Source organism: Coregonus lavaretus (assembly GCF_964263955.1).
Source record: "Coregonus lavaretus genome assembly, chromosome: 11".
NCBI classification, from domain to species: Eukaryota; Metazoa; Chordata; class Actinopteri; order Salmoniformes; family Salmonidae; genus Coregonus; species Coregonus lavaretus.
In genome coordinates, this window is record NC_139998.1 from 44,851,802 (window position 1) to 44,877,641 (window position 25,840).

At 43.7% G+C, this 25,840-nt stretch overlaps 1 protein-coding gene across 1 annotated transcript in view; it reads left to right on the forward strand.

Moving 5' to 3' along the window:
* Positions 1–25,840, forward strand: part of LOC311137441 (xyloside xylosyltransferase 1-like) — a 96,369-nt gene that overhangs the window by 16,328 nt on the left and 54,201 nt on the right. Inside the window, exon 4 of the mRNA XM_084171939.1 lies at positions 25,704–25,836. Coding sequence (XP_084028065.1) covers positions 25,704–25,836 — 133 coding nt within the window. The remainder of the gene's footprint in view (positions 1–25,703; positions 25,837–25,840) is intronic.

Below are 25,840 nucleotides of genomic sequence, written 5' to 3' on the forward strand. Positions count from 1 at the left end.
TGGTCCCTTTGCAGAAAAACAGCCCCAAAGCATCATGTTTCCACCCCCATGCTTCACAGTAGGTATGGTGTTCTTTGGATGCAACTCAGCATTCTTTGTCCTCCAAACACGACGAGTTGAGTTTTTACCAAAAAGTTCTATTTTGGTTTCATCTGACCATATGACATTCTCCCAATCCTCTTCTGGATCATCCAAATGCACTCTAGCAAACTTCAGACGGGCCTGGACATGTACTGGCTTAAGCAGGGGGACACGTCTGGCACTGCAGGATTTGAGTCCCTGGCGGCGTAGTGTGTTACTGATGGTAGGCTTTGTTACTTTGGTCCCAGCTCTCTGCAGGTCATTCACTAGGTCCCCCCGTGTGGTTCTGGGATTTTTGCTCACCGTTCTTGTGATCATTTTGACCCCACGGGGTGAGATCTTGCGTGGAGCCCCAGATCGAGGGAGATTATCAGTGGTCTTGTATGTCTTCCATTTCCTAATAATTGCTCCCACAGTTGATTTCTTCAAACCAAGCTGCTTACCTATTGCAGATTCAGTCTTCCCAGCCTACAATTTTGTTTCTGGTGTCCTTTGATAGCTCTTTGGTCTTGGCCATAGTGGAGTTTGGAGTGTGACTGTTTGAGGTTGTGGACAAGTGTCTTTTATACTGATAACAAGTTCAAACAGGTGCCATTAATACAGGTAACGAGTGGAGGACAGAGGAGCCTCTTAAAGAATAAGTTACAGGTCTGTGAGAGCCAGAAATCTTGCTTGTTCGTAGGTGACCAAATACTTATTTTCCACCATAATTTGCAAATAAATTCATAAAAAAATCCTACAATGTGATTTTCTGGAATTTTTTTTCCTCAATTTGTCTGTCATAGTTGACGTGTACCTATGATGAAAATTACAGGCCTCTCTCATCTTTTTAAGTGGGAGAATTTGCACAATTGGTGGCTGACTAAATACTTTTTTCCCCCACTGTATGTGCTTTTCCTCCCCGACCAAAACAAATGATTTTCTATTTTTTGCTGATACGGGAGTGAATACTGAAGCAGCATATCAAAGGGACATAACATTGTAGGTTACACTGGCAAATATACCAATATTTGCCAGGGCATATTATTTTATTAGAAATCAGATTATTTCACATGGCGATGTGGGAAGCTAATCAACTTCAAAATCACTTCAACTTCAAGGTTGTTGTGTTGGTTTAGCTTGGCATTAAATAAGCAGCCTATTTTGCATTGATAACCAAATATAATCTCAGCGACTGTTCAAACAAACATTGTAGCCTTATTAGAATCAATTTGTCTCCCTAGTCATAGACTGTTCTCTCTGCTACCGCACAGCAAGCGGTACCGGAGCGCCACGTCTAGGTCCAAAAGGCTTCTTAACAGCTTCTACCCCCAAGCCATAAGACTCCTGAACAGCTAATCAAATGGCTACACAGACTATTTGCATTGTCCCCCCCACCCCCTTTTTTACACTGCTGCTACTCTCTGTTTATGGTCTATGCATAGTCACTTTAACTATACCTACATGTACATATTACCTCGACTAACCGGTGCCCCCGCACATTGACTCTGTACCGGTACCCCTGTATATAGGCTCGCTACTGTTATTTTTACTGTTATTTTACTGCTTTTATTTTTTACTTATCTATTGTTTACTTAACACTTATTTTTCTTAAAACTGCATTGTTGGTTAAGGGCTTGTAAGTAAGCATTTCACTGTAAGGTCTACACCTGTTGTATTCGGCGCATGTGACAAATACAATTTGGTTTGATTTGATTTGATCACATATCTCTATTATGCGTGGGAATACCTTGGAACAGATTTCAAAAAATGTAATCACTTGGAGCTGATTTGCTGGTGTTTTTAAAGTCTTATGTCCAACAACAACAAAAAAAATATACATATGTACAGTATATACACTATATATACAAAAGTATTTGGAGACTCCTTCAAATGAGTGGATTTGGCTAGTTCAGCCACACCTGTTACTGACAGGTGTATAAAATCGAGCACAAAGCTATGCAATCTCCATAGACAAAAATTGGCAGTAGAATGGCCTTACTGAAGAGCTCAGTGACTTTCAACGTGGCACCTTCATAGGATCCCACCTTTCCAATAGGTCAGTTCCTCAAATTTCTGCCCTGCTAGAGCTGCCTCGGTCAACTGTAAGTGCTGTTATTGTGAAGTAGAAACGTCTCAGCCGTGAAGTGGAACGGGACCGCCGAGTGCTGAAGCACGTAGCATGTAAAAATAATCTGTCCTTGGTTGCAACACTCACTACCGAGTTCCAAACTGCCTCTGGAAGCAATGTCAGCACAAGAACTGTTAGTCGGGAACTTCATGAAATGGGTTTCCATTGCCGAGCAGCCGCACCCAAGCCTAAGATCACCATGCGCAATGCTAAGCATCGGCTGGACTGGTGTAAAGCTTGCAGCCATTGGACTCTGGAGCAGTGGAAACGCGTTCTCTGGAGTGATTAATCACGTTTCACCATCTGGCAGTACGACGGACAAATCTGGGTTTGGAGGATGCCAGGAGAACGCTACCTGCCCAAATGCATACTGCCAGCTGTAAAATTTGGTGGAGGAGGAATAATGGTCTGGGGCTGTTTTTCATGGTTTGGGCTAGGCCTCTTAGTTCCAGTGAAAGGAAATCTTAACTCTACAGCATACAATTACATTCTAGACGATTCTGTGCTTCAAACTTTGTGGCAACAGTTTGGGGGAAGGCCCTTTCCTGTTTCAGCATGACAATGCCCCCATGCACAAAGTGAGGTTCATACAGAAATGGTTTGTCGAGATCGGTGTGGAAGAACTTGACTGGCCTGTGTCATGTAAAAATCTTCCCAGCGTGAATTAGTTCCCAATCATTCTGATTGTGACGTCATGTTGTAACATTTCTCCCAGTGTCAACATTTTACTAGTTCAATAATTGCACTTTATGTGGATGGCTGAGCTTATGCAGATGTTTCTCACACCCTCTCATAGTGCCCAAGTCTTTGCAATCACAAAAAAAATCTCTCCTCACAATCCTTAGCACTTTTGACGCGCGAGTCCGGGTGTTTATATGCTGACCTCACGCCTCAACAAGCTTCTGATTGGTCAGTGTCAATACTCCTGGCCACCATTGATTGGCAGATCTGTGAAGCAAATGCACGTGCCCACAGAGCAGTTTTTCGAGGTCGAAACATCCGCACGAGCTCAGCCATCCACAAAAAGAGATGAGCTCAGCCATCCACATAAAGAGATGCGTGTGCAATTATTGAACTAGTAAAATTTTCTGGGAGACATTTTACAGCATGACGTCACAATCGGATCACAATCAGAGCGATTGAGAACTATTTCCCGCTGGGAAGATTTTTACATGACAGCCTGCACAGAGCCCTGATCGGGCGCCTTTGGGATGAATTGGAATGCCGACTGCGAGCCAGGCCTAATTGCCCGACCTCACTAATGCTCTTGTGGCTGAATGGAAGCAAGTCCCCACAGCAATGTTCCAACATCTAGTGGAAAGCCTTCCCAGAAGAGTGGAGGCTGTTATAGCAGTAAAGGGGGTACCAACTCCACATTATTGCCCATGATTTTGGAATGAGATGTTCAACAAGCCGGTGTCCACATAATTTTGGTTATGTAGTGTATTCTTTTTTTGGGGGGGGCAACTTATTTGGGGGTGTCCAAATAAAATCACCCGCAGGCCAGTTAGGGAACCTTGGCCTACACTGTTTCTAACACACTTACATTCACTCAAACGTATACACTCGTTTCTCCTGTGTCGCCTCACAGGATGCTCGGGGAGAGGCGGGGGGAACTGAGGTGGTGTTTATTGAGGGGAGGTCTGCACACAGCTGGATAAGGCAGACTGGCAGGTGCTTGACAGACACATGGCATGGAGCGCTCTCCCGGGGAGAAAGGGAAGCGTTCTGTTTGATTGTCGCAGGTCGCTTCAGTGCCCCTCAGTGTGAGCTGATGGTGGCAGCCTCCTCTGGCTGAGAACTTTTCACACCCCGGTGGAAGGACAGCATGGGGCGCTGCTCAGCCAGTGGAGCAAGTGGACTGGCTTTTGGGTTTACACCTTTCCCTTGGCACGCACGCACACCACACCGCACCGCACCAAACATACACACACTGTACCCATACTGTGAATCACTTTCATAAAAAAAGAAGTGTGAGGACGTTGGAACATGAGTAGGTTGTGTTCCTATTTATTACAGCAATAAGGAAGCATTGGGAGTAGAAGAGTTCAATAACTGCTTTTCAATTAATGCTTTTCAAACAAGATGTTACATCCATATGTTATAAGATCAGTTAGTCAGTTGTCCATTTTGGTCGTAGGAAGCAAGGTTTCAGTGTAAACGTTACCTAAAGTGCCTTTAGTGAATGCACCATAAACACAAGCCTTGGATTCCAAGAAATCCTGAATTCCTATAAGAAGAAGCAACATCCAGGAGAAGATTGCAGCTTGACATTTGCAGACTTCACGCACTGGTGGAAGACCATTTTTTTCCACTACTTTTTGTCATTCACACTAGACTGGTCAACAACACATCGCTCAAGGCCCAGTCGAAGAGGTCTGAAGAAAAAATGCAGTCATGAAAACACACTCAAAGGAACCAAACAAGGTCTACAGAGTCTGAGAGAGGAAGGATTAGGAATGAATGCGCTGTGTTCCTCTGTCTGATCTGTTGTCACTCTGGGCTTTCAGATCTGCCCGGCCAATTTACTGCTTGCCCTTTCAAATAGCAATTGAAGGCTAACCTGAGGTTGAAAAGATGTTTTTCCTGTCCATGTTTTTCTGCAATTGGCATAGCGTGCTGAACCGCTCTCTCCAAAGCTCGCTTCAGAGTCACCAAGTAGCTATTCCTCTGTCAGAGGAATTGTTATATCTTCAGGGGGACTGCTGGAGTTTTCACTTGAAGATAGGCAGTTTGTGTGATTGTGAATGTGATTTTGTGTGTGGACCTTATATTTTCTGCACAGTTGAGTGATCGCTAGAATTGCCACAAACGGAGATGTGAGGGAAAGTGGGTCAAGTGCAGGTATTTTATTCATTGTTTTGATGTTTATCATTTATATGAAAGTGTTCCAGCTCTTTTGGAAAGATGTAGCTCTCTATGGGGGCTATAGATTTGTGTTAGGGTTTCTCCCTCTCTTACCCGAGCCATACCAACTGTTCATTACTCCAACCATACAGAACACTATGAGTAGCATGAGGCAATGCAAATTAAGAAAATGGCAACCTTGTCATTCCAGGTCACACCAGTTTCATCATACAATACTGTCACTTTTCAAACATTCAACTCCAAAGTGACTCACAAGTATGTACAGTATGGGACTGAACAACAGCCTAAATCAAATCAAATTTTATTCATCACATGCTTCGTAAACCACAGGTGTAGACTAACAGTGAAATGTTTACTTACGGGCCCTTCCCATCAATGTAGAGAAATAAAATTGAGAAATAAAAAAAGTAATAACACATAATAATAAATACACAATAAGTAACGATAACTTTGCTATATACACGGGGTACCAGTACCGAATCGATGTGAAGGGGTACGAGGTAATTGAGGTAGATACAGTGCATTCGGAAAGTATTCAGACCCCTTGACTTTTTCCATATTTTGTTACGTTACAGCCTTATTCTAAAATTGATTAAATTGTTTTTTTCCCTCAGCAATCTACACACAATACCCGATAATGACAAAGCAAAAACTGGTGTTAAGAATTGTTTTCAAATGTATAAAAAAAATAATGATATCACATTTACATATGTATTCAGACCCTTTACTCATTACTTTGTTGAAGCACCGTTGGCAGCGATTACAGCATTGAGTCCTCCCGAGTGGCGCAGTGGTCTAAGGCACTGCATCGCAGTGCTAGCTGTGCCACTAGAGATCCTGGGTCGAATCCAGCTCTGTCGTAGCCGGCCGCGACCGGGAGACCCATGGGAAGGCGCACAATTGGCCAAGCGTCGTCCAGGGTAGGGGAGGGAATGGCTGGACATGATTTGGAAAGGCACACACCTGTCTATATAAGGTCCCACAGTTGACAGTGCATGTCAGAGCAAAAACCAAGCCATGAGGTTTGGCCTCCTGTAGCTCAGTTGGTAGAGCATGGCGTTTGCAACGCCAGGGTTGTGGGTTTGATTCCCACGGGGGGCCAGTATGAAAGATACAAAAATTATGTATGCACTCACTAACTGTAAGTCGCTCTGGATAAGACCGTCTGCTAAATGACTTAAATGTAAAATGAGTCTTCTTGGGTATGACGCTACAAGCTTGGCACAGCTGTATTTGTGGAGTTTCTCCCATTCTTCTCTGCAGATCCTCTCAAGCTTTGTCAGGTTGGATGGGGAGCGTCGCTGCACAGCTATTTTCAGGTCTCTTCAGAAATGTTCGATTGGGTTCAAGTCCGAGCTCTGGCTGGGCCACTCAAGGACACTACTGCGTTGTCTTGGCTGTGTGCTTAGGGTCGTTGTCCTGTTGGAAGGTGAACCTTCGCCCCAGTCTAAGGTCTTGAACGCTCTGGAGCAGGTTTTCATCAAGGATCTCTCTGTATTTTGCTCCGTTCATCTTTCCCTCGATCCTGACTAGTCTCCCAGTCCCTGCCACTGAAAAACATCCCCACAGAATGATGCTGCCATCACCATAGGGATGGTGCCAGGTTTCCTCCAGACATGAGGCTTGGCATTCAGGCCAAAGTCTGATAATCTTGTTTCTCATGGTCAGAGAGTGTTTAGGTGCCTTTTACTGAGGAGTGGCTTCCGTCTGGCCACTGTACCATAAAGGCCTGATTGGTGGGGTGCTGCAGAGATGGTTTTCCTTCTGGAAAGTTCTCCCATCTCCACAGAAGAACTCTAGAGCTCTGTCAGAGTGACCATCGGGTTCTTGGTCACCTCCCTGACCAAGGCCCTTCTTCCCCGATTGCTCAGTTTGGCCGGGCGGCCAGCTCTAGGAAGAGTCTTATTTAGCTTCAAACCAAAACAGAGGTCTCCTCCAGCTTTGTCAGGTAAGCCACCATCTCCACACTATGCTCCACAATGAACACTGCCTGTGGCCTTCAGCTGGGCCTTGTGTTCCCTAAGCAGCTCACAAAGGTCCTGGACACACTTTGCCGATTCTGGTAAGGTCGTAGGGAAGTCGGTGAGCACATCCATGTATTCTGCCAGGTACTCCACAGCCCGTATCCAGGAGCCCCACCTGTCTGTACAGCATACACAGGCATCACAGGAGAATCGCCATTTTCCAGCATGAATAATCTCAGGTCCACACAAAGCTGGGGTGCCTGTGAGAACACCTTCTTCACCAGAGCACACAATCTGTTCACGTCCTCAAACACCTCTGGAAAAACCTCCAGCACCAGGCTCAGGAGATGGGCAAAGCAGGTGACGTGTCCAGAGTTGTGGAAGAGGCCCTTCAAGATGCCAGTGAAAACCTTCTTCATGTAGCTAGCTGAGTCGCTTACAAAATCCCACACATTGTTAAAGTCAACCCCATTGATGTTGAGACAGGAAATGACAGCTTAGGACACCGTGGTAAAGTTTACTTTATCCAAGAAAGCCAGGTCTGCTACAACAGGTCGCTCACCCACTGGCTGGAGTAGGATGGCGAGGGCACATCGTCCAAAGGCATCGGTCGTCTCATCAAGGATGATATAAATGTCCTTTCCATCAACAGCATATTTGATGTCCTGTTCATATTGTGGATAGAGCTCTGGCAGGTACTCTGTACGCAGATGGGATGGCGTTGGGATAGACCCTCCCTGCTTGCAGTGTTTCTTCAGAAATGTGGAGAACTTGGGCCCCTTCTCGAGGTATATCTCCGTTGATTAATATTCTTGTGAAGTCCAAGATTAACTCCTTTCTCTCAGCTTTGGAGGGGGTCTTGGCCAGACAGGAGGCCAGGGTCTGTGTTGTAAGTCGCTTTGGATAAGAGTGTCTGCTAAATTATGTAAATGTCTTCTGGTTTGGACTGAAAAAAATGTAAAGAACAATTGGTTAGATTTGGTAAATGTAAGATTTCTCAGGTTGAGTTCAATAGCAGGCATATAGTGGATCTCAAGCTTTGAAGCTAAGCACATACTCTCCTGAAGCCACACACACACACACACACACACACACACAGCCCAACCTGACAGTATGTCTCACACACAAATACATTTTCAAACAATGATAGTTAACTAAAAGAAGTCACAAAAAAGGTCACAAAAAATATGGCTGTGACTTGCTGCTTTTGTAATTCCTAACCAAAGTGACGTGGTGGAGCTAACTTGTTAGCTAGCTAACATTACCTCAGCTAAGTTAGCTAGCTAGCCTAAATGACGTGATGGAGCTTGAGTGACAACATGGGAAGCTCGCCAGGCTAACGTTAGCTAGCTAGCTAGCTAAATTACTGCTATGTAGATACAGACAAAAATGTAATTTTCAAGAACAGATATTAGCTAACTAGAACAAACCTACCAGCTAGTTAATATATATGTAGCTAGCTAAAGCATCAGAGTGTTTACCTAGTCCGCTAGCCCTCATATTTCTGTGTCGGAGTGACCAGGTGCTCCACCGCATTTTGATGCCGTATGTAGTTGATTGAATGCTGACAGACTTTACAGAAAAGTACTCCTCCATCCTCGTACATTGCAGCTGGAAACTCTGTGGCCCTGTCCCTGGCTGTTATTCTGGTCGCCAAGGGTTTACTCCTCAGCTCTTCTGCTGTAAGTCTGGGCATTTTCTGTTCAATACTTCTCTCCTCAGACAGTTGTCATTCATTTACAGAGCTGTCTGCACACTGCACCTCTCACTCACACAAGGGAGGGGCAACAGTGAGAAGAGTGGGCTACACCTCTGGCTACACTTTTCGGTGATTGAAAAACATCAATGAAAACTGAGGAAAAAATGTATTCAACAACAAGTCAATTTCAGTAAATTTTTAGCTTTAGAATCCTATGCATTTTCTGCGCATTTTCGTCGGAATCCTGCGTGTGCGGATTCCATTCGGGTCTAGCCATGATCAGCCTTTCAAAGCATTTCATAGCTTGCGAAATTATTCATCCCCCTTGGCATTTTTCCTATTTTGTTGCCTTACAACCTGGAATTAAAATTGATTTTTTTGGGGTTTGTATCATTTGATTTACACAACATGCCTACCAGTTTAAAGATGCAAAATATTTGAAAAAAAACAAGAAATAAGACAAAAAACTGAACTTGAGCGTGCACAACTATTCACCCCCCCTAAAGTCAATACTTTGTAGAGCCACCTTTTGCAGCAATTACAGCTGCAAGTCTCTTGGGGTATGTTTCTATAAGCTTGGCACATCTAGCCACTGGGATTTTTGCCCATTCTTCAAGGCAAAACTGCTCCAGCGCCTTCAAATCAAATTTTATTTCACACATGCGCTGAATACAACAGGTGTAGACATTACAGTGAAATGCTTATCTAAATCAACAATGCATTTTTTAAAGATAAAAATAAATAAATAACGAAAGCGCAGCAGTAAAATAACAGTAGGAAGGCTATATACATAGAGCACGGCGCTTGTAACGCCAAGGTAGTGGGTTCGATCCCCGGGACCACCCATACACAAAAATGTATGCACGCATGACTGTAAGTCGCTTTGGATAAAAGCGTCTGCTAAATGGCATATTATTATTATTATACAGGGGGATACCGGTGCAGAGTCAATGTGCGGGGGCACCGGCTAGTCCAGGTAATTGAGGTAATACAGTGAGGGGAAAAAGTATTTGATCCCCTGCTGTTTTTGTACGTTTGCCCACTGACAAAGACATGATAGGTCTATAATTTTTATGGTAGGTTTATTTGAACAGTGAGAGACAGAATAACAACAAATAAATCCTGAAAAACGCATGTCAAAAATGTTATAAATTGATTTGCATTTTAATGAGGGAAATAAGTATTTGACCCCTCTGCAAAACATGACTTAGTACTTGGTGGCAAAACCCTTGTTGGCAATCACAGAGGTCAGACGTTTCTTGTAGTTGGCCACCAGGTTTGCACACATCTCAGGAGGGATTTTGTCCCACTCCTCTTTGCAGATCTTCTCCAAGTCATTAAGGTTTCGAGGCTGACGTTTGGCAACTCGAACCTTCAGCTCCCTCCACAGATTTTCTATGGGATTAAGGTCTGGAGACTGGCTATGCCACTCCAGGACCTTAATGTGCTTCTTCTTGAGCCACTCCTTTCTTGCCTTGGCCGTGTGTTTTGGGTCATTGCCATGCTGGAATACCCATCAACGACCTACTTTCAATGCCCTGGCTGAGGGAAAGTGGTTCTCACCCAAGATTTGAAGGTACATGGCCCCGTCCATTGTCCCTTTGATGCGGTGAAGTTGTCCTGTCCCCTTAGCAGAAAAACACCCCCAAAGCATAATGTTTCCACCTTCATGTTTGACGGTGGGGATGGTGTTCTTGGGGTCATAGGCAGCATTCCTCCTCCTCCAAACACGGCGAGTTGAGTTGATGCCAAAGAGCTACATTTTGGTCTCATCTGACCACAACACTTTCACCCAGTTCTCCTCTGAATCATTCAGATGTTCATTGGCAAACTTCAGACGGGCCTGTATATGTGCTTTCTTGAGCAGGGGGACCTTGCGGGCGCTGCAGGATTTCAGTCCTTCACGGCGTAGTGTGTTACTAATTGTTTTCTTGGTGACTATGGTCCCAGCTGCCTTGAGATCATTGACAAGATCCTCCCGTGTAGTTCTGGGCTGATTCCTCACCGTTCTCATGATCATTGCAACTCCACGAGGTGAGATCTTGCATGGAGCCCCAGGCCGAGGGAGATTGACAGTTATTTTGCGTTTCTTCCATTTGCGAATAATCACACCAGCTGTTGCCACCTTCTCACCAAGCTGCTTGGTGATGGTCTTGTAGCCCATTCCAGCCTTGTGTAGGTCTACAATCTTGTCCCTGACATCCTTGGAGAGCTCTTTGGTCTTGGCCATGGTGGAGAGTTTGGAATCTGATTGATTGATTGCTTCTGTGGACAGGTGTCTTTTATACAGGTAACAAGGTAAGATTAGGAGCACTCCCTTTAAGAGTGTGCTCCTAATCTCAGGTCGTTACCTGTATAAAAGACACCTGGGAGCCAGAAATCTTTCTGATTGAGAGGGTGTCAAATACTTATTTCCCTCATTAAAATGCAAATCAATTTATAACATTTTTGACATGCGTTTTTCTGGATTTTTTTGTTGTTATTCTGTCTCTTACTATTCAAATAAACCTACCATTAAAATTATAGACTGATCATTTCTTTGTCAGTGGGCAAACTTACAAAATCAGCAGGGGATCAAATTATTTTTTCCCTCACTGTATGTACATGTTGGTAGAGTTAAATTGACTATGCGTAAATAATAGACAGAGTAGCAGCAGTGCAAATAGTCCGGGTAGCAATGATTAGCTGTTCAGGAGTCTTATTGCTTGGTAGTAGAAGCTGTTGAGAAGCCTTTTGGACCTAGAGTTCCGCTGGTGTACAGCAATCTTTAAGTCATACCACAGATTCTCAATTGGATTGAGGTCTGGGCTTTAATTAGGCCATTCCAAGACATTTAAATGTTTCCCCTTAAACCACTCAAGTGTTGCTTTAGCATTATGCTTAGGGTCATTGTCCTGCTGGAAGGTGAACCTCCGTCCCAGTCTAAAATCTCTGGAAGACTGAAGCAAGAGCACAAATACATTAGAGTGTCTAGTTTGAGAAACAGGCGCCTCACAGGTCCTCAACTGGTAGCTTCATTATATAGTACCCGCAAAACACCAGTCTCAACGTCAACAGTGAAGAGGCGACATCCCGGAGATGTCGCCTCTAGGCAGAGTTGCAAAGAAAAAGCCATATTAAAAAATATATATTTTACCTTTATTTAACTAGGCAAGTCAGTTAAGAACAAATTCTTATTTACAATGACGGCCTACACCGGCCAAACCCGGATGACGCCCTATGGGACTCCCAATCACGGCCAGTTGTGATGCAGCCTGGAATCGAACCAGGGGGTCTGTAGTGACTCCTCAAGCACTGAGATGCAGTGCCTTCGACCGCTGCGCCACTCGGGAGCCCATGTCAGTGAAGACACTTTCCAGCTGGTCATATCTCAGACTGGCCAATAAAAATAAAAGATTAAGATGGGCAGTCTGAGATATGGCTTTTTCTTTGCAACTCTGCCTAGAAGGTCAGCATCCCAGAGTCGCCTCTTCACTGTTGACGTTGACACTGGTGTTTTGCGGGTACTACTTACTGAAGCTGCCAGTTGAGGACCTGTGAGGCGCCTGTTTCTCAAACTAGACACTCTAATGTATTTGTGCTCTTGCTCAGTTGTGCACCGGGGCCTCCCATGCCTCTTTTCTATTCTGGTTAGAGCCAGTTTGCGCTGTTCTGTGAAGGGAGTAGTACACAGCGTTGTACGAGATCTTCCGTTTCTTGGCAATTTCTCGCATGGAATAGCCTTCATTTCTCAGAACAAGAATAGACTGATGAGTTTCAGAAGAAAGTTCTTTGTTTCTGGCCATTTTGATTCTGTAATCGAACCCACAATTGCTGATGCTCCAGATACTCAACTAGTCTCAAGAAGGCCAGTTTTATTGGTTCTTTAATCAACACAACAGTTTTCAGCTGTGCTAACATAATTGCAAAAGGGTTTTCTAATGATCAGTTAGCCTTTTAAAATTATAAACTTGGATTAGCAAACACAATGTGCCATTGGAACACAGGACTGATGGTTGCTGATAATGGGACTCTGTACGCCTATGGAGATATTCCATAAAAAATCAGCCGTTTCCAGCTACAATAGCCATTTACAACATTAACAATGTCTACACTGTATTTCTGATCAATTTGATGTTATTTTAATGGACAAAAAAATTGCTTTTCTTTCGAAAACAAGGACATTTCTAAGTGACCCGAAACTTTTGAACGGTAGTGTAAGTATTACAGACTGAGTCAGGGAGACACTTTCCAGCTGGTCAGCGCATACTCCGAGTATGTGTTCTGTTAATCTGTCTGGTCCTGCTGCCTTATAAATGTTAACTTGTTTAAAGGTCCTACTCTACGGAGAGCAAAATCACACAGTCGTCCGGAACTGCTGGTTCTCTCATGACATGGTTCAGTGTTGCTTGTCTCAAAGCGAGCATAGAAGGCATTTAGCTCATCTGGTAGGTTCGCCTCACTGGGCAGCTCACTGCTTGGTTTCCCTTTGTAATCCGTGATGGTTTGCAACCCCTGCCACATCCGACGAGCGTCAGAGCCGGCGTAGTAGGATTCAGTCTTTGTCCTGTATTGACGCTTTGCCTGTTTGATGGCTCGTTGGAGGTTGTAGCAGAATTTCTTATAAGAGTCCGGATTAGTGTCCCGCTCCTTGAAAGCGGCAGCTCTAGCCTTTAGCTAATTGCGGATGTTTCCTGTAATCCATGGCTTCTGGTTGGGATCACTGTGGGGACGACGTCGTCGTTGCATTTATGTATTTTTTTAATTATTATTATTAATTTTTTTGTACTTATTAATGAAGCCGGTGACTGATGTGGTAAACTTCTCAATGCCATCGGATGAATTCCGGAACATATTCCAATCTTGTAGCTTAGCATCCGCTTCATCGGACCACTTCCGTCACTGATACTTCTTGTTAGAATTTTTGCTTGTAAGCAGGAATCAGGAGGATAGAGTTATGGTCAGATTTGCCAAATGGTGGGCGAGGAAGTATTGTATGCTTTTCTGTGTGTGGATTAAAGGTGATCTAGAGTTTTGTCTTCTCTAGTTGCACAGGTGACTAGTAGAAATGAGGTAAAAACTGATTTCAGTTTCCCTGCATTAAAATCACCGGCCACTAGGAGCGCCCCCTCGTTATTTTCTTGTTTGCTTATGGCCCTATACAGCTTGTTGAGTGCGGTCTTAGTGCCAGCATCGGTTTGTGGTGGTAAATATACAGCTACGAAAATTATACATGAAAACTCTCTTGGTAAATAGTATGGTCTATAGCTTATCATGAGGTATTCTAACTCAGGAGAGCAGAACCTTGAGACTTCCTTAATATTAGAGATCGCGGACCAGCTGTTGTTAACAAAGAGACACACACCTTACCCCTTGAGCTTACCCAAGGCTGCCGATGCATAGGAAAAACCAGCTAGATGTATATTATCCATGTCCTTGTTCAGCTATTACAGTTTTTCAGGTCCCATTGATAGGATAGTCTTGAATGGAGTTTGTCCAGTTTGTTCTCCAGTGATTTGTATGTTCGCCAATAGAACGGAGGGTAGAGGCGGATTATTTATTTGCCAACATAGTTTCGTCAGGGTGCCCGCATGTCGGCCTCTCACGCCGTCTCTTGCTTTTCCGAGTCTCTGAGATTAGGGCCTGGCCCGTGATGAGCAGTATGTCCTGCGCTGCTGACTCGTTGAAGTAGAAATCTTCATCCAAATGAGGTTGTTGATCACTGTTCTGATGTCCAGAAGCTCTTTTCGCTCATAGGAAACAATGGCGGAAACATTATGTAGAAAAAAGTTAAGATCGGCGCCAAAAAAACACAAAATAGCAGAATTGTTCAGGAGCCCGTAAAATGGCAGCTATCCATTGCAGCGTCATTCTATCCCTATATTAAGAATAAGCATCATATGCAGGACTTGCTCTTCAGAATAGACGAGGGAAAGTACACAATGGAAATATTTCTCAGTATTTTAATGAAGCCACTGAGATATGAATCCTTTAGAGGTGTCCCATGTTTACCTGTGAAGTCCCAGGGGGTCTCTACAACATGTCCTGAACTGACCTGACTGTTCCCCTGGCCTCAACCACACCTGGCCCTTTTGTTAGGGAGTTGGTTAGGTCGTTTAGACAGCTCACTATCACCTCCACACTCCATTCCCCCAGGGGTCAGCAGCAACCTTGTCAAGTACTGAGCCTGGTTGATAAGCAGATCAGGTGCTGCCAATTAAGGTGATCACCAGTCAGCGTCCCAGCTGGCAAGCCGTAAGGCTGGGGGTTCTGTGTGTTGGCCATGAGGCCTTTTGTTTGATTTTTGATTCTTTAGTTTGGGCCTTTTGGTATTTTTCCTTTTTTGTACGTACAGTACCAGTCAAAAGTTTGGACACACCTATTAAAGGATTTTTCTTTATTTTTACTATTTTCTACATTGTAGAATAATAGTGAAGACATCAAAACGATGAAATAACACATATGGAATCATGTAGTAAAAACAAAGTGTTAAACAATTCAAAATATATTTTATATTTGATATTCTTCATATAGCCACCCTTTGGCTTGATGACAGCTTTGCACACTCTTGGCATTCTCTCAACCAACTTCAACTGGAATGCTTTTCCAACAGCTTCGAAGGAGTTCCCACATATGCTGAGCACTTGTAGGCTGCTTTTCCTTCACTCTGCCGTCCGACTCATCCCTGAAAAACAAATGTATAGTCCCACTAAGCCCAAACCAGATGGGATGGCGTATTGCTGCAGAATGCTGTGGTAGCCATGCTGGTTAAGTGTGCCTTGAATTCTAAATAAATCACAGACCGTGTCACCAGCAAAGCACCCCCACACCATAACACCTCCTCCTCCATGCTATACGGTGGGAACTACACATGCAGAGATCATCCGTTCACCCACACCGCGTCTCACAAAGACACAGCGGTTTTAACCAAAAATCTCCAATTTGGACTCCAGACCAAAGGACACATTTCCACTGGTCTAATGTCCATTGCTCGTGTTTCTTGGCCCAAGCAGGTCTATTATTCTTATTGGTGTCCTTTAGTAGTGGTTTCTTTGCAGCAATTCGACCATGAAGGCCTGATTCACACAGTCTCCTCTGAACACTTGATGTTGAGATGTGTCTGTTACTTGAACTCTGTGAAGCATTTATTTGGGCTGCAATTTCTGAGGCTGGTAACTCTAATGAACTTATCCTCTGCAGCAGAGGTAACGCTGGGTCTTCTATTCCTGTGGCGGTCCTCATGAGAGCCAGTTTCATCATAGCACTTGATGGTTTTTGTGACTGCAGTTGAAGAAACTTTCAAAGTTCTTGAAATGTTCCGTATTGACTGACCTTCCTGTCTTAAAGTAATGATGGACTGTCGTTTCTCTTTGCTTATTTGAGCTGTTCTTGCCATAATATGGACTTGGTATTTTACCAAATAGGGCTATCTTCTGTATACCCCCTCTACCTTGTCACAACACAACTGATTGGCTCAAACGCATTAAGAAGGAAAGAAATTCCACAAATTAACTTTTAAGAAGGCACACCTGTTAATTGAAATGCATTCCAGATGACTAGCTCATGAAGCTGGTTGAGAGAATGCCAAGAGTGTGCAAAGCTGTCACCCACCCTTTGCCTTGATATTTGAAGTATCTCAAATATAAAATATATTTTGATTTGTTTAACACTGTTTTGGTTACTACATGATTCCATATGTGTTATTTCATAGTTTTGATGTCTTCACTATTATTCTACAATGTAAAAATAAAGAAAAACCCTTGAATGAGTAGGTGTGTCGTCACCATCTGAACAAATAATAATGCGCTTGAGCTCGACGACAGAAAGGTGTCAAGAAAGAGCTGGCCCTGGACCTAAGGTAAGGTTGTTGTTGCCCTGGGCACATGCGCATCCAACACGGTCCTCAAACGCTGATTTCAAATCAAATATAATTAGTTTTCTCACATAAATACACACATTCATTCAGGTTACAGACATGCAACTAGGCCTATGACCCCTAGACAAAGCAAGTGTAACAATATCCGTAGGCTAGTTATTGGTTTCGTAACACTTTTCCTTTTCCACATGGACTCTCTACTAGAGCAAGAGACTGGAGTCTAATGTGTGAAGAACTTTGTTAGTGTGAAAATGGTTGGGCCACACAAATGGAGGTGTTTGATGTGACAGTCGTGTATTTGGAGAGGTGATATTTCTAATCAACATGATGGAAGACTGATGGAGCTTGTTTACAGTGCCTAGACACTAGTTGTTAGATGGTGCCATTTTCAATGTTCCCTTACCTAGGCCTATTTGTTTAACATACCCCTGTGTCATACTAAGTTGTTGTCCAAAGCAAGAGGGATTGGGGGGCAAAATGAAAGGAATTAATTTATCTTAGAAAGTCTCATTCTCTGTGGGCTGCTCTGAAATGACTTCACGTTTTTCTATAAGCGGGGATGAAAGAGCCGTCACTTGAACTTCAAGGAATCGCAGCGCGGTCACCAGGCCTTTCCACGGACACTGGGAGGGGGCCTGTCTGCTCGCATTATTTCCTCTGCTCTCCCCTGGGGGGCTTGTTCCAGCCATCGAACCTTTCCCAACAGATCCATCAATACAGGCTGAGAGGCCTGGGAAATGGGTAGGGCTGTACTGTGTTGGACTGGGCTGTGTGAATGACACCATTGGTCATGAATAGAGCCAGACGGACTGTTTTCAATATAGTATAATATATGAATGTCTCTAGGCAGCGTCAAAACAGGCTGATCTGGAAGGTTTGTTGTGTCACTACAACTAACAACACAGACAGTTATAACAACATGTCACGCAGCATTATCATCCCTCTGAGGGGTAAGACTGTCACGCACTGACTCAGGGGACTCGTATATGTTGAGTCAGGGTGTGTATATTCTTTGTTATGTAGTATTTTCTATGTGGGATCTAGTATGTATAGTTCTATGTTGGCCGGTGTGGTTCCCAATCAGAGGCAGCTGTCGCTCGTTGTCTCTGATAAGGGGACCATACTTAAGCATCCTATTGGCACTGTCTAGTTGTGGGATCTTGTTCCGTGTAAGGTATGTTGTGTGTGCGCTACCTTGGACGTCATGTTTCGTTTAGGTTGTTGTTTTGTCGTTGTATTTATTTGGTTTAATAAACATGTACGTATATCACGCTGCGCCTTGGTCTGACCCGTCTGTCAACGAACGTGACAAAGACATCTTTTCAGGGGATGTATGGCAGTTCGAATGAAGATATTCTTAAAATGTACTATTCCACAGTGAGACTGTTATTCCATTAAAACTACAAGAACACAATTCTGTCTGTTTTCAGCGTGTTTTAATGTATTTTTCTGTCCCAGTTACAGTGAGTTCATCAGATGGCTGTCAATGCACTGGTGATTGGAAAGTGTCATTGTAATCATGACTCAACAGTGATAAATAATAGCCTAGCTTTCATTTGGTACAGTGGAAGAGAGTAGAGGTGGGAGACGGGTCCTTCAGCTCAGCTTTGCTGTGGAGAATGACACCACGATGCAGCTGTAGTGTCACACTCACTGACCTACATACAGCCTCCTCTGATTTCAGTTCAGCACTTCACCAGAGAGAGAGCGGGTTGTTAGGAAGAGGGGAGGTAGTGTGAGCACTTGTACTCCCCTAAGTCATTGTCCTCCTCACTACTACTTCTATCTTGACAAGTGTTGGGGAAGCTACTCTGAAAATATAGTTTACCAATTACTTCACACTACCCTTAACAAAAATATAGTTTACTTAACTAAAGGTACTTTTAAAAAGTAGTTAAGTAAATCCAAACCACTTTGATATTAAATCTGAAATCTCATAGACTACAAATTGCAAGAACTGATCACTTTGGGTCATATGTTACTATGTTAACAGAAAACCCTTTGCCTTGATGACAGCTTTGCACACTCTTGGCACTCTCTCAGGTTGGATGGGGAGTGTTGCTGCACAGCTATTTTCGGGTCTCTCCAGAGATGTTAGATCAGGTTCAAGTCTGGGCTCTGGCTGGGCCACTCAAGGACATTCAGAGACTTGTCCCGAAGCCACTCCTGCGTTGTCTTGGCTGTGTGCTTAGGGTCGTTGTCCTGTTGGAAGGTGAACCTTCGACCCAGTCTGAGGTCCTGAGTCCGTTGTAGCAGGTTTTCATCAAGGATCTCTCTGTACTTCGCTCCGTTCATCTTTCCCTCGATCCTGACTAGTCTCCCAGTCCCTGCTGCTGAAAAACATCCCCACAGCATGATGCTGCCACCGACATGCTTCACCGTAGGTATGGTGCCAGGTTTCCTCTAGACGTGACGCTTGGCATTCAGGCCAAAGAGTTCAATCTTTGTTTCATCAGACCAAAGAATCTTGTTTCTCATGGTCTGAGAGTCTTTAGGTGCCTTTTGGCAAATTCCAAGCGGGCTATCATGTGCATTTTACTGAGGAGTGGCTTCCGTCTGGCCACTCTACCATAAAGGCCTGAATGGTGGAGTGCTGCAGAGATGGTTGTCCTTCTGGAAAGTTCTCCCATCTCCACAGAAGAACTCTAGAGCTCTGTCAGAGTGACCAACGGGTTCTTGGTCACCTCCCTGACCAAGGCCCTTATCCCCCGATTGCTCAGTTTGGCCTGGCGCCAGCTCTAAGAAGAGTCTTGTTGGTTCCAAACTTCATCCTTTTAAGAATGATGGAGGCCACTGTGTTCTTGGGGACCTTCAATGCTGCAGACTATTTTTGGTACCCTTCCCCCCCAAATCTTTGCCACGACACAATCCTGTCTCAGAGCTCTACGGACAATTCCTTCGACCTCATGGCTTGGTTTTTGCTCTGACATGCACTGTCAACTGTGGGACCTGTCTATAACAGGTGTGTGCCTTTCCAAATCATGCCCAATCAATTGAATTTACCACAGGTGGACTCCAAGGAAGTTTTAGAAACATCTCAAGGATGATCATTGGAAATAGGATGCACCTGAGTTCAATTTCGAGTCTCATAGCAAATGGTCTGAATACTTATGTAAATAAGGTATTTCTTCTTTTTTTTTATACATTTGCAAAAATGTCTAAAAACCTGTTTTCGCTTTGTTATGATATGGTATTGTGTGTAGATTGCTGAGTAAAAAAAAAGATTTAATCCATTTTGGAATAAGGCTGTAACGTAACAAAATGTGGAAAAAGTCAAGGTGTCTGAATACTTTCTGAAGGCACTGTGTATATATATGTGTATATATATATATTTAATATACAGTGGGGAGAACAAGTATTTGATACACTGCCGATTTTGCAGGTTTTCCTACTTACAAAGCATGTAGACGTCTAATTTTTATCATAGGTACACTTCAACTGTGAGAGACGGAATCTAAAACAAAAATCCAGAAAATCACATTGTATGATTTTTAAGTAATTAATTTGCATTTTATTGCATGACATAAGTATTTGATCACCTACCAACCAGTAAGAATTCCGTCTCTCACAGACCTGTTAGTTTTTCTTTAAGAAGCCCTCCTGTTCTCCACTCATTACCTGTATTAACTGCACCTTTTTGAACTCGTTACCTGTATAAAAGACACCTGTCCACACACTCAATCAAACAGACTCCAACCTCTCCACAATGGCCAAGACCAGAGAGCTCTGTAAGGACATCAGGGATAAAATTGTAGACCTGCACAAGGCTGGGATGGGCTACAGGACAATAGGCAAGCAGCTTGGTGAGAATGCAACAACTGTTGGCGCAATTATTAGAAAATGGAAGAAGTTCAAGATAACGGTCAATCACCCTCGGTCTGGGGCTCCATGCAAGATCTCACCTTGTGGGGCATCAATGATCATGAGGAAGATGAGGGATCAGCCCAGAACTACACGGCAGGACCTGGTCAATGACCTGAAGAGAGCTGGGACCACAGTCTCAAAGAAAACCACTAGTAACACACTACGCCGTCATGGATTAAAATCCTGCATCGCACGCAAGGTCCCCCTGCTCAAGCCAGCGCATGTCCATGCCCGTCTGAAGTTTGCCAATGACCATCTGGATGATCCAGAGGAGGAATGGGAGAAGGTCATGTGGTCTGATGAGACAAAAATAGAGCTTTTTGGTCTAAACTCCACTCGCCGTGTTTGGAGGAAGAAGGATGAGTACAACACCAAGAACACCATCCCAAGCGATGCAGTGGTCTAAGGCACTGCATCGCAGTGCCAGCTGTGCCACTAGAGATCCTGGTTCGAATCCAGGCTCTGCTGTAGCCGGCCACAACCGGGAGACCAATGGGGCGGCGCACAATTGACCCAGCGTCGTCCAGGGTAGTGGAGGGAATGGCAGGCAGGGAGGTAGCTCAGTTGATAGAGCATGGCGTTTGCAACGCCAGGGTTGTGGGTTCGTTTCCCACGGGGGGCCAGTATGAAAATAATAATGTATGCACTAACTGTAAGTCGCTCTGGATAAGAGCGTCAGCTAAATGACGTAAATGTAAATGTGAAGCATGGAGGTGGAAACATCATTCTTTGGGGATGCTTTTCTGCAAAGGGGACAGGATGACTGCACCGTATTGAGGGGAGGATGGATGGGGCCATGTATCGCGAGATCTTGGCCAACAACCTCCTTCCCTCAGTAAGAGCATTGAAGATGGGTCGTGGCTGGGTCTTCCAGCATGACAACGACCTGAAACACACAGCCAGGGCAACTAAGGAGTGGCTCCGTAAGAAGCATCTCAAGGTCCTGGAGTGGCCTAGCCAGTGTCCAGACCTGAACCCAATAGAAAATCTTTGGAGGGAGCTGAAAGTCCGTATTGCCCAGCGACAGCCCCGAAACCTGAAGGATCTGGAGAAGGTCTGTATTGAGGATTGAGCCAAAATCCCTGCTGCAGTGTGTGCAAACCTGGTCAAGACCTACAGGAAACGTATAATCTCTGTAATTGCAAACAAAGGTTTCTGTACCAAATATTAAGTTCTGCTTTTCTGATGTATCAAATACTTATGTCATGCAATAAAATGCAAATTAATTACTTAAAAATCATACAATGTGATTTTCTGGGTTTTTGTTTTAGATTCCGTCTCTCACAGTTGAAGTGTACCTATGATAATAATTACAGACCTCTACATGCTTTGTAAGTAGGAAAACCTGCAAAATCGGCAGTGTATCAAATACTTGTTCTCCCCACTGTATATATTCACTACTGAAAACACTACCTACATTTTAATTTAGTTAAACTACAACCAAGCTACTGCAAAATGTAGTTAAGTCAATAGTTGAACAACATGTAGTTCACTACTCCCCAACACTGATCTAGACCCACATCTGATGAGACCTTTTGTTTTTAGAAAGAAAAAAACCAGCCACACAAACATCACTGATCAGCACTAGATTGTGTTTAGGAAGTGAGTGCAGGTCAATGAGTCAAGAAAATTGTTGGAATATACAAAATGTTTGTTATTTTTCATTCTTCTTAAGCTGTCCCCTGGCACTTTAAACAGTCTATGATGTGGCTGGGTTAGGTTTGAATAGAACACAGTGGATAAACCAACCTCATGTTAGTACACAGTATTTACTAAACAGATTGCCTTCAATCTGTCCCCAGAGATTGCCCACTATGCATGCCAGCAAAATCTATTTGAACAACATAAGCATAGGCTAATGGCCATTTGGTTTGTTGTGGTGGTGGTATTATAAGGCAGGGTGGTTGGCTGATAACTTATGAGTCATAACCAGGTTCAGCTAGATGTAGTGATTTCAGAATAAGTAAGGTCCTCTGTTGCTGCTGTTGAGGTTCAGACACTACAGACAACACAGAAACAGTGTAATGCACTCGCTGCCTTGGGCGAACTCATAGCCACCTAACCGTCTTAACAGGGCAATCAGCACTTGCTTACATCTACATGTATAGCCTCAAAACATGATTAAAACAATAATTGTAATATCATGGACGGACAGTCCTTGCATTCATAGTCTATACATTTGAGAGTGGTTACATTTCTCCAGCCTCATCCCTCAGCTTTTTACTGAAACGGGCAGGGAGAACGCATCGTTATGGTTTCTACTGCTGATTTCCGCTTTAACTCCCCACTGCCTCTTTATCTCTGACAGACAATGCAGCCCGTAGTTACTACACTGTGTAGAAATAGATAGAACTGGGATGGATAAAGCCTCATTCCATTTTTATCCAATATATGAGTCATTGAAAATGGCACAGCACTTTGCTGGCCTGAAGTATAGTGAGAGGGGAATGAGGCAAGGTGTTGGTAGCTTTGTTGGTCATAGTGGATTATGTTATAAAAGGGACTGATTTCAAAACCAATGTACAACTAGGCACATCAGACAAATGAAATAGAAGACCATACCTGATGTATTTTCTTTCAAATAAGAAAAGGCTTTAGTAGAAGACCAAGTCTCCTCCCTCCCAAACCCCAAGCCCCCCTTCAATGCCACCTACTTTCCTCAGACATAATGTTCCCTGAAGGCATGATTTAAACAAAGCAGTCATCATGGCCCGCTGAGGCCTGGTCCGTGGAGACGCTTGCAGGGCGCCGGAGGTGGGCCATGGTGGTGAACCCTGCTGTGACCCCTCCAGGTCTGGGAATTGGTCTCTCCCCCGGGGAAACGAGGCCGAATGAAATGAATCTGAGTTGGCCGAGCACAAACACTCTTTTATCCTGCACTGTAACGTTACCCCAAGGCACCAGCCAGAGAGCCTCCAGAGCCTCCGGTATGGTAAAATGTCACCCAGCATTGCTCCATCAGTATTAATAGAGAATTTGATTTGCACTGTTCACATTGAAATCACGTTTGTTTTAAAGGCCATTCTGCACTGCCCATCAGCATTAAATGGTGTCGTAATAGCAGTCATTGATGGTTAAAGAGAAGTGGCAATGGGAGAGTGTGAGTGAATGTGACTCTTTGCCTCAGTGGTCTTTTATGCTTTATGTGGTTATATCATAGCTCAACCCAATGTTGTATCAGCCAAAGACTCTCTTCCTGCTTTCCCCTGTCCCAAAGCAGGCCGTTTTAAGCCCCCTCAGAACAAACAAAGTCAGCGTTCGCCGGTCGGGGGATGATTCTCTGCCACTCTCCCTCATGAAGGCATTGTGAGAGGGACTTCCTTGTTTAAAGAGTCAATCCGAACTTGAAACAATAAAGCTTTCTCCCCACCACTGTTTGGGTAAAAAACGGGGATGGGGCTGGAAAAATGTAACAACTCTCAAATTCATAGAGCTATAGATACAAGGACTGACCATCCATGATATCAACATGATAGTTTTAACCATGTTTTGAGGCAATACAGTGTTTGTTTACATTTTCATTGTTTATAAACATTGGAGTAAAACAAGCTTCTATTTTGTGTTCTGATGGTGTATGACTGTTGACAGTATGCTCATTAGGCATTTATAAGTTATATTCGTCAAGAATCAATGGGTACATATGATTAATTTATAAGTCCAAAAATGTAATTAGCAACTGTAGATTGCCCCTTTTAAAGAGCAGGGAAGAAAACGGATGACACTCTCTGCAGAGTTTAGTTTCCGCCGCTTGTTTGGACAGAGACCGGCCCTAAAATATCGCTCTGGCCAAATCCTCTGTGGAGGTCCTGCTCTAGCCCAGCATTGTTCTGTTTTCAACAGGCTTAGTTTAGGCCACTTGTTTTCCTTTTTCCATATGCAGGCCCATTGTCTGTGCAGTCTGGCCTCTCCAGGCCAGGGTCCCGAGTTCTGTTTGGCCTCTCCAGGCCAGGGCCCCGAGTTCGGTTTGGCCTCTCCATTGTGACCTCAACTCTAAGATTGGGACAGAGACACGTTTGATATCAAGAAGCTGGAAAACTTGTTCTGTTATATGTTAGTATTGTTAACTGAAATCACATGTTTGTCTTGCTTGACTTAGGCAGCGATTGCTTGTACTTTTAACACTCTATAGACACTTAGGCTGCGTTTACACAGGCAGCCCAATTCAGATCATTTAAAAAAAAGAGTTGGTGTTTTGACTAATCAAATCAGCGCTTTTGCCGATTATTGTGCAAAAGATCAGAATTGGGCTGCCTGTGTAAACGCAGCCGTAGTCACCCCAGTTACCAGCAGAGACTCATCTGTTCATTGTTCCACCTTCCTGTGTTTTGCTGGTTGGCATGGCAGTGAAAGGTGAGGGAATACTTAAGGTGCTGGACTGTTGTCATGGACACAATACTGTGCCTATCTCAGTTGATCAACAGAGCAGGATCAATCGGTGTCAATTTGAAAACCATCTCGAACTACAGATGTTACTCACAGTTTCATATATTTTATAATACTGTTAACGAGTGTAATAGTAAAATAGTCATTTGAAAGTACATGAAAATGATCTAGACACACTCTCAATGGATGTCCCAAAAAGTTATCTGGATGTCCCAAAAATGATCTAGACCACGTACCCAGATGGTCCAAAAACCCAATCCACAGTAGTCTAAGAAAGTGACAAAAAGAGACAGAAGAATGCGCGATCGAGAGGGACAGAGAGCAGTTGCTTCGTGAGTTATCTCTATCTGAAAATACATGATCTGAGTGATTGATAGTTGGTATTCAGCAGTCATAAAATGCCTTATTTACTTTGAAGAACTACTAAATAGTGATTTTGTCAGACAGCATAGGAAGCAGCTCTATAGAGATGAGATGATGACTTGGAATGAAATAATAAAGTCATCAAATTAATCAAATCAAAAAAATATTTTATTATAGTAATGTGAATAAATGATGGTTAATAAGTGATAAGCAGTAATGGGCAGTCACTACCAGCATGGAACTTTAATTTTTTATTCTGTGTTACAGCATTCAACACACATTTTGCATAGTGCATTTAATGAAAAAAATATATATATAGTTTTTTAAATTCGAAAACCATGATTCTTTTTTCAGAATCGACCCGACACTGAACAGACTTCAAAAAGTACTAATCGCTCAGCACTAATAGCTGATAATCTTGGCCAATATGATGTATAGCCAAAATAATCTGCTACTCAAGGGGTGCTATCAAGAAGTGTTCATTTCTGTGTGGAAATGTCTTTAACTCTGTTTCAGATCTGCAGCGCATTGTACAGCTGGACCTGGATCTGAAGTACAGGAGCAACATCAGGGAGCTGTTTCTGGAGTTTGATCGCTTCCCTCCCGGAGCTGTGATCGGCATCGCCCGAGAGATGCAGCCGGTATACAGGTAT